The 14,106-nt window shown below is 36.1% G+C and overlaps 2 protein-coding genes across 3 annotated transcripts in view; one reads left to right on the top strand and one right to left on the bottom strand.

The window, feature by feature from the left end:
* Positions 1 to 12,321, bottom strand: part of LOC117392425 (ethanolaminephosphotransferase 1-like) — a 44,254-nt gene extending 31,933 nt beyond the window's left edge. For both annotated transcript variants that reach the window (XM_033990493.2, XM_055232365.1), the window contains exons 1-7: positions 12,155 to 12,321; positions 8,754 to 8,822; positions 7,297 to 7,405; positions 4,704 to 4,778; positions 1,940 to 2,202; positions 968 to 1,076; positions 49 to 97 (exon numbers count right to left, since the gene is read on the bottom strand). In XM_033990493.2, the coding sequence (XP_033846384.1) occupies positions 49 to 97; positions 968 to 1,076; positions 1,940 to 2,202; positions 4,704 to 4,778; positions 7,297 to 7,405; positions 8,754 to 8,822; positions 12,155 to 12,211 (731 nt within the window). In that variant the 5' untranslated portion in view covers positions 12,212 to 12,321. The remainder of the gene's footprint in view (positions 1 to 48; positions 98 to 967; positions 1,077 to 1,939; positions 2,203 to 4,703; positions 4,779 to 7,296; positions 7,406 to 8,753; positions 8,823 to 12,154) is intronic.
* Positions 12,322 to 13,245: 924 nt separating this feature from the next.
* ost4 (oligosaccharyltransferase complex subunit 4 (non-catalytic)) lies at positions 13,246 to 14,072 on the top strand. The gene is made up of 3 exons (XM_033990500.2): positions 13,246 to 13,333; positions 13,693 to 13,826; positions 13,950 to 14,072. Exon 2 carries the CDS (start codon positions 13,694 to 13,696, stop codon positions 13,805 to 13,807), a length of 114 nt encoding a protein of 37 aa, XP_033846391.1. The 5' UTR covers positions 13,246 to 13,333; position 13,693; the 3' UTR covers positions 13,808 to 13,826; positions 13,950 to 14,072.
* Positions 14,073 to 14,106: the final 34 nt, after the last annotated feature.

Raw genomic sequence — 14,106 nt, 5'->3', positions numbered from 1 at the left:
AACACAACCAGAACACAACGGATGATGAAGAGGCTCTTAAAGACTCACTTGACGATATTATAGAGGCTCATGGGCAGTGTCACAGTGAAGGAGCAGGCTGCAAAAGAGATGGAAACATGTCAGTGTGACATTTTATAAAATAATTAAATCAGCTAAAACCAGTGGTGGAAGGTAACAAAGTAAAAGCAGTAAAGTAGTGCACTGAAGCAGATTTTTTAGGTATCTGTACTTTACTCAAGTACATTTTAAACAGGATACTTTTTACTTTCTACTCCACTAAATTTTGAAGTGAAAAAAATAAATACTACATTTAACCCTTTAAAAAGTAAAAGTATTTTGGTTAAATTGTTACTCTTAAAGTACATTTTTAAACGGGTAGAGATACAGAGATAAAAAGTTATTCAAGTTACAATGTTGAATACTTCATCCACCACTGGCTCAAACACATTACTAAAACCTTTGTAATTTCACTTTTCACTTATACACAGTAGGGAGCATTAAACCAGTGTTTCAGTTTTCTGCAGCTAAAACCTGGAAGATTTGAGACAGGCCTCTATTCTGACAATATTTAAATCCAGGCTCAAACTGTTCTGTTTATCTGTGCATGACTGAAAGGTTTTTATTCTGCACTTTTCTACTTTAATGTTCATTTTATGATGATTATTTATGATTATTTATGTTTTGATTTGTGTGATTTTAAAGTCTTTCTCATGCTGTAAAGCACTTTGACTTACCTTGTGTACGAATTGTACTATACAAATAACCCCTGCCTTGCCTTAAGCAGTCGATAGTTTTGAATTCTCACCTGCTCCAGCTCCATTTTATAGTGTAATTTGCCAGATCGCAGATGTGTTGACAGTTTTATGGTTACTATCCCTGTAATTACTAAGTCTGTCCACAAAAACTCTCTCAAGCTCAGTCTCATTGTCTTTTCTGTGAATATAAATAACCAAAGTGATATTATTACCAATGATCATGAAGGTGAAGAGGTCTCTGTACAGGAAGTGAAACAGCATGGGCTGGTACCACGTTTCCACGCCGACCACTGCAGTCACCAGGTACACCAGCGAGATCGTCTGAAGGACACGATAAAAGGCTAGGGTCAAGTTTTCACATAACGTTTATAGTGTCTGTAGGGAAATCTGTCCTCTGCATTTGGTCAGGGCTAAAAATATGTTTCAATATGTGGCTTTGGGTGGAGAAAAACAGTTTGGACGCCTCTGAGTAGATTACATCAACCAAATGTGCTGACGAGTGACGAGTGAGTGAATATTTGAATTCCACTTAACTTATTAACTTGTTGCCCATTTTAAAATAGGCAAACACATAAAAAATAAACAGTCAAATGCTGCAAAAGATTTAAAGACAGACTCAAGACACAATGGTGAAATATTTAAAAGCCAGTGGGGAATCAGCAATTCAGTTTTATGCACCTAAAACCTGGAACAGTTTTCCTGAAGATGTGAGACAGACCTCGACTTTGACAATGTTTAAATCCAGACTCCGAACGGTTCTGTTTATCTGTGCACATGACTGAAAGGGTTTAATTTTGTGCTATGCTCTTTTCATGTTAATTTTATGATGATTATTTATGTTTTGATTTGTTCGTATTGTGGTTTTAATGTCTTTCTTATTCTGTAAAGCACTTTTAATTACTTGTTTACTGTTCTTCCCCTCATACTCATTTCAGTATTGATCTCAACATAAACAAATCTTATTTTAATACAAAATAAATAACATAAAATATGCCTCTGCTGCAGACCACATGTTTTTTCTGACAGAGGATTGGCTCTCGATTTAAAAAAACAAGAATTTCTTTGATAATTTGAAGGGACTGACTCTCCATCTCTATCAAAATTTGACTAGTTGCCCAGCCCTAATTAGCTAGTAAATACTTAAAACATTTTCAGACACACTTTTTTGTGGATTTTGGACTCACCACGAGGCTCATGTCGTAGCCCCAGGGCAGAAACAATATTCCGGTGTTGTACTTTTCCCAATGGGACAGAATAAAGGAGAACAGCACCACCCAGAGGATGTAGTACAGAGTGACCACGCCCACTCCGCTATCGCCACGCCCAAATATGGAGTAGACCGTCGCCACGAAGAACACGCACGTCCAGCTGTCCAGGCCGTGGTCGAACAGCTCCCCTAGTGGCGTGGAGGAGTTGGTTCGTCGCGCTTGTTTTCCATCTACACCATCTGAATTTAACAAACACATCACAACATTTTTAAATCCCAATATTTTAAAACTGAGCAGGAAAACAGGTCAAAATTCAGTGGAGAAATCTGCTTTAACTGTCAGATTGGGGATTGCAGATTCTTTGACCTGCTTTATGACCTGGTTTATGGTTGGATCATCAATGTCATAACTGGGCTTATCCACGTGAAACAAAAACTGACAACGTTCAGTGTCTGTCAGTATAAATACACTTTTTTTTTTTTTCTTTTTCCCCAATAGCTTCAGAAGATTATTGTCAGTTACAAGACAAAACAAGTTTGTGAAGCTATAGCCCATAATAAATAATAAGGTTAAACATTTGTGGATAGGGATGCAGCGATCTATTTTTCAGTCCTGCTATTGATATCGGTATTTTGACTTTAAGTATCTGCCTCGACTCGATATTAAACGATACCAGTGTAAGGTCAGAAAATGGCACTTATTTCCTTAAAACACAGTTACGTTACTACACAAGAGATCCAGTTGTGTTATGTAACTGTAACTTATCCTTCAAATAACTACTGAACATCTTTGGATGAATAAAAGTTTAAATATTATGAGACGTTCTGGGTCAAAATCAGCTTGTAAATGGTCTTACTACATCAAATTAAAGGCCCAACCAGGATATCGGCTTAATCAATATCATAGATCATACCTGATTCAGCTAATTTTTCAGTATCGGCACTAGTGCATCCCTATTTGTGGATCATATGTTGGGATATTTCTTTCAAAAACAGTAAATCGCTCATATAGTTACTGTATCTAGGCCATTGCACTCCAGAGCATGATCGCAACTTATCTTTTGCCATGGATCAGACGTTAACGACTGAAAGATTACACAGATTGCGAGTTATTGATGCTTACAATGCTATATGGTCATTTATTTGAGAGCAGGATTAATCAAAACGTCTGACTTAAAGAACTAAGCCTGAACTAACAACCCTGGAAGCCAATTTACGCTCTAAGACAGGACTAAACGGAGACTAAACCAGGACTAAAACTGGACCACAACAAGCCAAAGTCAGTGCAAAAACAGGATCAAACCAACCTAAACCAGCTCGAAACCAGAACCAGGTCTAACCACGACTAAACCAGGGCTCACTCCAAGTAAAGAAAGACTAAAAGCAGACACCATCTTCATTTCATCCTGAACTAATTGTGTTGGCGGCTCACGCTCACATTCTGGGGATAGCTGGAGCAGACAAATCAGCATTCCTTCCTCCCACTATTGAATTTACTACGGCCACAAAGAAATGCCCTTTATTCACGTGAATTCCTTCAAAACATCCTCATGGAATCTGCTCATGGCATGCACACGCTTCACGAGGATAAGAAAGGAAATGTATATAGCTTATTATTAGTTTAAAGTTCAGTAGTTGTCCACAGACTGTATAAAGAAGTGGACTAAGTGAGTGTGACGTCGTTCGGCTCCAGTTAAATGAAGCTCATCGAGGCTAGCAGTTATAGGGGCACTTAGCAACGCTGTCAATCAAACCTGTTGCTAACACTAGCGGGAGTGATCTCGAGAAAAGAAGGCGCCTGATTTGTCTGTTATTAATGTTCATATCTTGATTCACGGACAAAACTAGCCAAAAAAAAACCCCACCAGGATCCAAAATGGCGAGGCTCAATGCAGCAGTTACAGAGAGAGGGGTGACAGTTTTTCAATGTAAAGTGAAATGGAGCCGATGGAGCTTGAAGCGTGCTCACAATCACTTCCTATTTGAAGCTATGTCCATTTATATATACAGTCTGTGGTGTTTACAAGTTTGTTTTTGAGGAGACACAGGAGGGACTATGTGTCTCGGCTGGCCTGGGAAAGCCTCGGGGTCCCGCCGGAGGAACTGGAGGAAGTGTCTGGGGTGAGGAAGTCTGGGAGTCCCTGCTTAGACTCATGCCCACGCAACCTGGCACCAGATAAGCGGAAGAAAATGGATGAATGTATGTTTTTTTTTTTGTCTCAAATAACAACAATTTTCTCAATTTTCACACGTTAAAAGTTACACAATGTAACTTTTAAGGCCAATGGCACGGCATCTCCTCGTCTCCACGGTGATATTAGCGCGTGGCTTGGATCGTTCCACTGTACGGCATTAAACGGCATTATCTATCTAGCATTTATTCAACTAAAGGACTTCCCACATTCCACTGCTTGAATAAATAAACTTTCCAAACACTGCCTTATTTCTGCGAGCTGTGTAGCCTCTCCATAGATCTGACCTGGCCTGGTGAAGTCTCCTTGTCCTTAGAAATTGAAACATTACTGCCAAACTGTGGAATTATCGACAAAGCATTAGTCCTCCACCTCAAAAGCACACAGTGTACCTTTAAAAGAACATGAATCTCTTTTTCTGCATTCCTCCCTCATATTTGCAAAGGGAGGGGACTGTGTTGGTAACTGTTTAAGTGTGATTCATTTGCAGTGTGCAGCCCTGCAGAGTTCCCGAGAGGAGAGGACGCAGATGTGGAGGTCAGAGCTCACCCAGAGTGTAGGCCAAGAAGTTAAAAATGCCTGCAGCCACCCAGACCAAGCTGGGAACGTGCACATGTCCGGCAGCTGAAACACACATGAGAGAAGCAGAGTCAGTGATCAACGTGTTAGAGTCAAGAGATCAGATTAAGATGTTAGAGTTTTCAATTTGTAATGTTTTATTCAGCTAATGAGAAGATGGCTTAGTAATTCAATATGAAATTAAGTATTTGATCATGTTTTATTTAAGTATAAACACACTTTTCAGTCCTATATTACACAAAATGGAGCTTTTAGCCATGTTATAATGTCGTTACCTCTTCAAAAACAGACCTATAGTTGTGTTTTGTCACATCTTTTATTAGACTGTCTCCATCTCCAAAGCTCAAAATGTTCTGACGTCTACCTTTTACTTTTAGTTTAGTAGAAATAGGGAAATTCCAGGTCTGAAATCATCCAAATGATTCTAGTGAAGGCGTGTGGAGTTTACAAACACAGTGTATTACCGCATAATGACATCACAAGGTGGAACAGAGTGTTTTTTCTGCGTGAGAGAAGAACACAGCCTAAATATGCAGAGTTTGTGTGTTAAACATGTGTGAATGAAACATATGTTAGGCTTCAAATAAAAGCTTTTATCTATTTCACCATCATTTCCTCTCGATACACGGCTTTTTTACAACCACGTTCAACACATCAGCTCCAACTTTATGTCATATATTTAAGAAAAACACTCTTAAATGTGTTGGAAAAGCAGCTGGTTGTGATAAACTGTGACCGGATGAATATTTCATTTCACAGAGATTGAGATTTTAAAGTTTCCACACTTTATTTAACTTATTACTTCTATACCAAAAATAAAACCAAGTCTCTTCCATTAATTATTAGTCAAATATAATCAAGCATCAAAATACTTTCCAGGAACAAGCTTCTAGTAAAAACGTTTTGAAATAAATCTCATCTGTATCACTGTTATTTGCACTTGAACTAAGGCATTTTGAAAACCACGTTACTGGTTTTACTCTCAAATAAATAGCTAGAAAATAAAAATGCCGTCATTATAGAAGTGTAAAAGATACGTTTTGTTTAATTGGTGGTTTACAGATTCTGAAATAAGATTATGTCATTCTGCCAGATTTCACTATCAATGCGTCCAGAAGAATAAGAAGTTAGGACGGTTGCCGAATAGCGAAGTTAATATATTTTAAATAGAAAAAAAAAAAAAAAACTCAAAATGTTGCGTAAAACAGGAAGGAAGCTGAAACACTGTATTTTGCCACGTAATATTCAAAGAGGAAATTCACAAATTTAAAGGTCCCATATCACACAAAACTGACTCTTGTGAGCTTTAAGACGTGTTATAATGTTGTTTCCTCATCAAAAACACACGTGGAGTTGTGTTTTATTTCATTCACACATGTTTGAGTAACACTTTAATATTATTCTGTCTGAAACTCCAAAGTTAACAGCTCCTTTTCTCTTTAGTTCAGTAGAGATTGCCAATTCCAGGGCTGAAATCATCCAACTTTTCTAGTGAAGATATATGTAGTATCAAAAACACCTTCCTGTATCACCACGACGATCTACATCAAGAAGTAGAACAGAGTGTTTTCAGTTTGAGAGAAGAACTTGACCTAAATGTGCAGGATTGTGTGTTAAACGTGTGAGAATGAAACAAAACAACTCCAGGTCTGTTTGTGATGAGGAAACAACATTAGAACATCAGAAAAACAGCATCGTATGGCCCCTTTAAGTTTAACCTGATTATTTCTATTAGTGACTTGGAATTAAAGTCTTAACAATTTGAACAATATTTATTTTAGCCCCTGTATTAAACATTATAGGCCAATAAAAAGTTGTGAGATCATCCAAAACTCATCACATACCTGTGAATAGAACATTGTTTTGTCACTTAAATGATTAACTACAGCTCCGCTTTAAACGCACCACACCTGTGACGTCACCGGTTAGCGTTCCCATGGTCCAATAACCCGGAGTGACATGTTAGCGCCGCGGCGACGGACTTTGACTGTACAACTCGACATTCGTGTCAAAAGAAGCAAGTTATGGGCCAGTGCTCACACCCACTCCTTCTGAATAAACAATACACTGTCAGGCAACTAAACGGCTTCCACCTAGTTTTTCAAAGCACTTCCATAATATTAGTAACAGGTATTTTAATGTATATAGCATTTTGACTGGTTACTTTAGTTTTTCTTTGCAAGACTCACTTTTATCCTCTGACTTTTATTAAAATGTATTTACTTAAAAGGTCCTATATTACACAAAACTGACTCTTATGAGCTTTAAGCCGTGTAATAATGTTGTTCCTCATCAAAAATCTACCCAGAGTTGTGTTTTGTTTCATTCACACATGTTTGAGTAACACTTTATTTATTATTAACATAGTGTTTTCCGAAGAACTCAGCCTAAATATGCAGAGTTTGTGTGTTAAACATGTGTGAATGAAACAAAACACAACTCCAGGTCTGTTTGTGATGAGAAAACGACATGGATTTTTACCTTTTTATCATTTTAGGACCGCTAATATCAAATAGAGCTTTTATGCAATACTGTATTATGTAAGAAAGATGAGCGCACTTACAAGATGCTGTGAAATCAAAGTCAAAGTACGACAACATGACGAAGTTGAGGACGAGGAGCATGAACCCGGTGAAAGTGATGAGGTTTGGAGCCAGCCATGTGGGTAAAAACTGTGACAGAGGACAAAAGACGCAAGTTAGACATGTCAAATCAAGTCATTATTGAGTTATTGTTAATATTGAGTTTTAACCACAGACTGTATAAAGACGTGGACTGAGCGAGTGTGATGTAACTCATAGCGTGGAGGCAAGTTTCATATTTGGAATTCTCAATCCGGAGCGCGACTGTTGAAGGTAACGCCCCTTAGCTCCCTGCTAAACCAGTGGTACGGGTGCTTAGCAACGCTGTCAATCAAACCTGTTGCCAACGCTAGCGGGACCGACCTCAGGGAAATAAGTTGCCCGATTCCTGATTTGTCTGTTATAAAGTTTATATTTTGATTTACAGACGCAATAGCAAAATAAAACGTTTGTATCAGCCTGCTCTACATGATTCTGGCGTTTTTAAGATCAAAATGACGAGCCCGACAGCGGCAGTTGCGGAGAAAGGGGTGACAGTTTTCCAATAGAAAGCGGGAGTCGATGGAGCCGGATGCGCGCTCATGATCACTTCCTATTTGGCACGTGACAGGTTAGCCATGTCCATTTATATATACAGTCTATTGTTGTAACACGTACAAGAGAAAACACTGTGGATTGAGAAAATATTAAAGTCAAGGACACAAGGGGATTGCAGGCCTAAATGTAAAACTCAAAATACGGATTATTACAGTTTGTTTGAAATGATAATCCAAATTAAAATACACTTCAAATTTCATAAACGCAGAGGAGTCATCAAGGAGTTTTTTTCTTACAGAATCTAAAATAAAATATATATTGTGACTAAAAAAATAAAAATAAAATAAAAATTAAAGTCTAATATTGTACTTTATTTTTTAATTTTTATTATTATTATTTTTTTACATAAAGTCTAATATCTTACTTTATATTAAAAAAAGAAGAAAAAAGTTAAGTCTAATATCGTACTTTTTTTTTTTTTTTTACATAAAGTCTAATATCGTACTTTATGTAAAAGAAAAAAAAGAAAAAAAGTAAAGTCTAATATCGTACTTTAGTTTCTTTTTGTCTTTTTTTTTTTTACATAAAGTACGATATTAGACTTTACTTTTTTTTTACATAAGAAAAAAGTCAAGTTTAATATCGTACTTTCGTGTTTTTTTTAATTAAATTATTATTATTATTATTATTATTATTATTATTATTATTATTATTATTATTATTATTAATTTTACTATTTAACAGTGTAAAAAAATTACTCCAAACTCAAACTGCAACATTAAACACTGTAATCTGATATTATTTTAGGCATAGATCATACATTTCATCAGAGACCAGCAGAGCGCTTCATTAAATTTGCAACAGAGACTTTACACAAGTCTAGACACCGCGGCGCACTCACCTTCACTACAAAGTTCCAGAACGGGTGCATGACGTAAACAGACAGAGGGTTTGTGTCCACTGCGCTGTACTGCAACAACAACACACAAAAAAAAAAAGGTTCAAAGTTGAATTCATAAAGCACACAGGACGTTTACAGGATATTCTTGGCACACTTGTCAACAAACGCATCAAAACGAAATTGATTCCTTGAAGTAACTTTAGCCAGGCATCTCAACAAGTCCGGGCACTTTCTGATGTTACCGTGAGCTGCTGTAATTTTAGCGATAAGTTGTATGATATTTTTTTTAACTTGAGTAGAGTAATATATCTGTAAAATACTGTACAACAAGTTATTACAGTATTTGGTGCAGGCTAAATGTGTAAATACAGCTGCTCTGAGGTACCACCATCAACAAAACAATCATCAGAATCAAACTGCAAAGCTTTTGGTCAATGGGCAAATGCGTTAACCAACTTTAAAACAGTTTAAGACCAGACTAAAAATCCAGCTTTTCTCCCTGGCATTTAATACTAACTAAACAGGATATCTTGGTGTTTTATTGGTTTATTGTTCTAAGTGTCCCGTTATCTGTGTATCTGTTTTTTGTTGACTTTTCTGTGCTATATAAATGTGCTGTATAAATGAAATAAAATTGAATTGAACTGAACCAAGCTCGTGCCGCCTGATCGTGCTGAGATGATGTGAAATTATATAAACACTGAGTAATAATCATGTGGTTTTATAATAACAATACCATTACGTCATTTCGGTTCGCCTTTTTTACAGCTTCCATCATTAACGCCTTTCTATAAAACTTCGCCACGCTGTCACAAACCAATTTTATTTATTTATTTATTTCTAAAGTAAGTTCTCAGCCTTCTTCAAAATCCATAGTTCTATGTCCCTTGAAAAAGAGGTTTTTAATCTCAATGGGACTTTCCTGGTTAAATAAATAAAGTTAGTTAAATTGTTAAATAATAAAATGTCCTTGCAAGTGATTTTTGAAAAACAAGAGCTGTAATAAAGTTAAAAATAGGCCGGTCACAATTATTACTTAATCAAATTATCGTTTAGTATGTTATAAATGGGGTTAGTGTTTATCGTGGGGACGTTTTCTTTGTAGTAGTGTGGAATTTTTGGTTATTTTTTCTGCAAGGTGATAAAATTTGAGCTGTAAAAAGTTGAATTATGAACTAAAATGACACAAACTCATTACTTAAGTGTTGCGATTTGCTGTTAATTTATTATTATATTCATTTATTATTGACTTTTGAAAAACAAGGGCTGCAAGAAAGTTAAAAATAGGCCGGTCACAATAATTACTTTATCAAATTATAGTTTAACTTATTTTAAATGGGATCAATGTTTATCGTGGGGACTTTTTGGTTATTTTTTCTGCAATGTGATCAAATTTGAGCTGTAGAAAGTTGAATTATAAACTAAAATGCCACAAACTCATTACTTAAGTGTTGCGTTCTGCTGTTAATTTATACAGATCAACAATATTTAACAATATAGTACATTTAAAATACTTCTTTTGTATATAATTTTACTTAATGGTTTGGTTTCTCTATTATCGTTTATCATCAATATCGACTTCAGCAATATATCACAAAAAGCTGCTGTTGTTTACTCTAAAATTGGCGCAAAAACAGAAGAATTTGACTTTATTTTTATAAAAGTAAAGTACCAGACAGCCAGAACAGGATGTGTTTGAAATCTACCCTGTGGACTGAATCCTTAATAAGCCATTTAATATCTGTCAGGCACACATCCAGAGAATCAATATAAAAATAGTGTCCTTTACACAATCCCATCAGTCATCCTCTCACCCACAGTTGGTGAGGTGCAGCGGCTAACACTGCGTCACTCTAAAAGCAATTATTGGTAACAGGCCCCTCCTGACAAACGGCTCTGGGGGCTAATTTCACACAGTAATCAACAGACAAGTGTGTGTGGAGTACGCCGTGCCTTTTAAGGACAAGCGCAGCGATACGACAGTCAGAACCAAGATAGAACAAATACAGGAAGTGGTTGGAATATGTATTAAGTTTAGCACCATTCCCCTCTAGCAAAAAAAAAAAAACAAATACATGATTTTGAGCCATTATCGTGTGGCCAATTCAATTCGTAAGAGCGTAACCAAATAGTAAATACGTATAAAATTAAAAAGTAACACGTTTAATAGCCTAAAAGTTTTAATAGTACTACAGACAAAATTGTAGGTCTGTCCCAATAATGACTAGTTTATCAAATTTTCGTTCAAAAAATTAAAGTTGGAACAATATATTTGGGGCTCAATATTTACCGTGTGGACAATTTCTTTGCAAAAGTGGAGAAATTTTAGCTATTTTTAATGGAATAGGGTAAGATTTGAGCTATAGAGGGTTGAATAAACAACTGATATGGCTAATTATTGGTTCCTCTTGTTATTTCTTTGCATTTATTTTCAGCTCAGGCCTTTTTATGATACTGTATATTTAAAAACTGGTTTACTACGATTATCCTGCTTTGCATCAGTGACATAAAGTACTACTAATATTATCGTTTGTCGCAATATTTCTCTATATTGTGCTTCAAAATGTGTTAACATGACAGGCCTAGAGACTGATATCTATTGCCAAAACATTGTCTTTTGACTGGTAAATAAATAGAGCGTCTCCTACCAGCAGCAGCAGTAGCGGTAATTCGAAATACAAAATAACACAAAACATTCATCCGGTAATGCCTTTTGTTAATGGTTGGTAATGACCCATATTGAATTACAGCTGTCTTATCCACGTCTGTAGTTTGTCTACAATCAATATAATCCTGTTTATTCTGGGTGTCGGTCTGCCATCGTCCTTAAACATGTTCATGGGTGGAACTGAAAAGGCCCCTTGTCTCCTCAGGCACGTGGATGATATGCTTAATGTCATTTTTACTACATTTTTGTTTACTACACCATGGATTTAGTTTGAGTGGGTCCATCTGCTCACTCTGACATGTAGTGGCCTGAAAAAAACATTTAATAGCCTCAAATTCCATAAATGACAATAGCTCTGGTTTAATCAAGATGATGAAGTAGAAGTAGCAGAAAGATTTTAAGCAAACAACATAGTAAAACAACACAATGGAGCAAGAAACTATGAGCATATAGGTTACTCCCTCATAAAAACTGCATTTATACTGAGAAAACTGACAGAATCTAGTGATATAATACTATGAGAAAATAACTTTAACATTTTAAATACACAGAACAGATATTTTAGACATGGGAAAATGGGCTTTTAGTGCCAAATTACTCATGATACGCGTGGGTCTGTCCACACACACTCGTTTCTAGCAGGGAAGCACCCACCCCGCTGATCTTGACAGCTAGCTCCTCTCACATTCACACACATTGATTAGCGGCTAACATGCTAACGCTGCAATCTTACCTTATATTTATCGAAACCCGCGAGTTGCTCCTGAGTGACATAATTGTAAAGAACCATGTTGATGGCCGATGGCTCTTGAAACTATAAACTGGTATTTTATTTTGCTTTAGACACTCGATATCCCACTACTAGCTGCCAAGTGCGAGCACCATCTATGTAGCTTAGCCGTGGTAAGGAGGTTCACGCCGGCTGAGGTTATGGGCTGAGATAATGTGGATTAATAACGGCTAGAGGGACTTGGATTCTGTTGCCATGGCTACCACGGCGGCCATCTTGTGATTGTAGAACTAGAACTAGACAATAATTTAACGAAAACGCATTGAGAAAAAGGTCAAAAATGTACATATAATGGTATATTTATGGTGCTAATAATTCAGTGAACTCTATTTCTCTGGACATCTCTTAATTATAAAAAGAAATATTCATCCTAAAAATACTACAGTTGTCTATACTTCATGTTAAAAATAAATAAAGTAAAGTAAAATTGCTGTTAGTGGAAAATATGGAAACATGTACTGATAAATATTGTTTTTGCTCCACGCAAATTATTATAAAAGAATAATTTATATCACCTTAAATGTACTTTTCAAGATGGATGAACATTTTGCACGGCATTTGAAGTATAAATATGAAAATGTTCATAGAAATCAAAGTTTAAGAGAAATTTATAATAAAAAGGTCCAGTTATTGAGTCGAACATTACAGCCATAAGAGGGCCACTGGGGTTGTACCATGGAGAGGGACCGTCTAGTTTCATTACAATGCGAATCACTGCGGCCACTCCCACGAGAAATCGCCCGAGCGAGACACTTTACTGAAACTAAATGAATAATTATTAATTTGTTCATTAATAGTGACATAATAATAATAATAATAATAATAATAATAATAATAATAATAATAATAATAATAATAATAATAATAATAATAATAATAATAATAATAATACATGAAATGAGTCGGTCCTGTTAGATTCAAGATTACATCTGTAAGAATTCTGTTTAAGTCATTTTAATATTATTATATTTTCATAAATCAGTTTTATTTTCTGACGTGTCGCGTGCGTTTAAACGTGACGTGTCTTTCCTCTCAAACCGGAAGCAGCTACAGCAGCGCCGCTGACAGCCACGACAGCAACATCTCATCTCTATTAGGATTAAAATACAATAAAGTAACAATGTAAGTTGTTCGTAGTTTATTGAAATCGCTGTGCATGTAATAGATGTCATTCAAATACCGATTTACGTTTTGCATGTCATTGATGATGCTCTGCTTGGCTCCAGGATGCAACAAAATCTTGGCTAGCATGCTAACACTCCTGTCATCTTTACCATTTGTGCATTATGCCTCAAGAAATGTTTATTTGTAGTTAACGTCGCTTTAACTTAACTTGTATTTAGTGGATAGTGCAGTGGTCTCAATAATGATAGCAAGAAGTAAGTACTAGAATAATAAGGGAAAGCTAAGTTCAAACGTGATCCTTTAAAATGAAATGAAAAAAGAAAAAAAAAAGAAAAAATCCTATTTTGTCTTTGCAGAATGGTTACAGACGTCCAGCTGGCCATCTTTGCCAACATGCTTGGTGTGTCGTTGTTCCTGCTGGTGGTTTTATATCACTATGTGGCTGTCAACAACCCCAAGAAGCAGGAGTGATTTTGCCCTGATTTAAAAGGTGAGTGCCAGCAGTATAGCTCCTGTTGTGTAAGTCTTTAAATTATATTTCAAATGTTCGTGGTTTCTTTTAAAGCTGTTGGTCGTTTTCTAATATACTTGTTTTATGCTTCTTCTTTTGTAGAAGAATGAAGAAAGATGCACCACCCTGGAAACATTCCCCTCCTGCAGCCCCTTTTGTCCATTTAAGACAACAATTTCTGTTCATGTTGCACACTAATTAGCATTTTTATAATAAAATGTATAAACTCCATTATTTCTGTTTCTGTCTGTTTGCAACA

The sequence above is a fragment of the Periophthalmus magnuspinnatus genome, chromosome 24, assembly GCF_009829125.3.
Source record: "Periophthalmus magnuspinnatus isolate fPerMag1 chromosome 24, fPerMag1.2.pri, whole genome shotgun sequence".
Lineage (NCBI taxonomy): Eukaryota > Metazoa > Chordata > Actinopteri > Gobiiformes > Gobiidae > Periophthalmus > Periophthalmus magnuspinnatus.
Note: the sequence above shows the minus strand (reverse complement) of the source record. Positions and strands in the feature narration are given on the sequence as shown.

Excerpts from the sequence above, each read along its gene's own strand:
- ost4 (XM_033990500.2), top strand. The coding sequence starts at position 13,694 with ATGGTTACAGACGTCCAGCTGGCCATCTTTGCCAACATGCTTGGTGTG.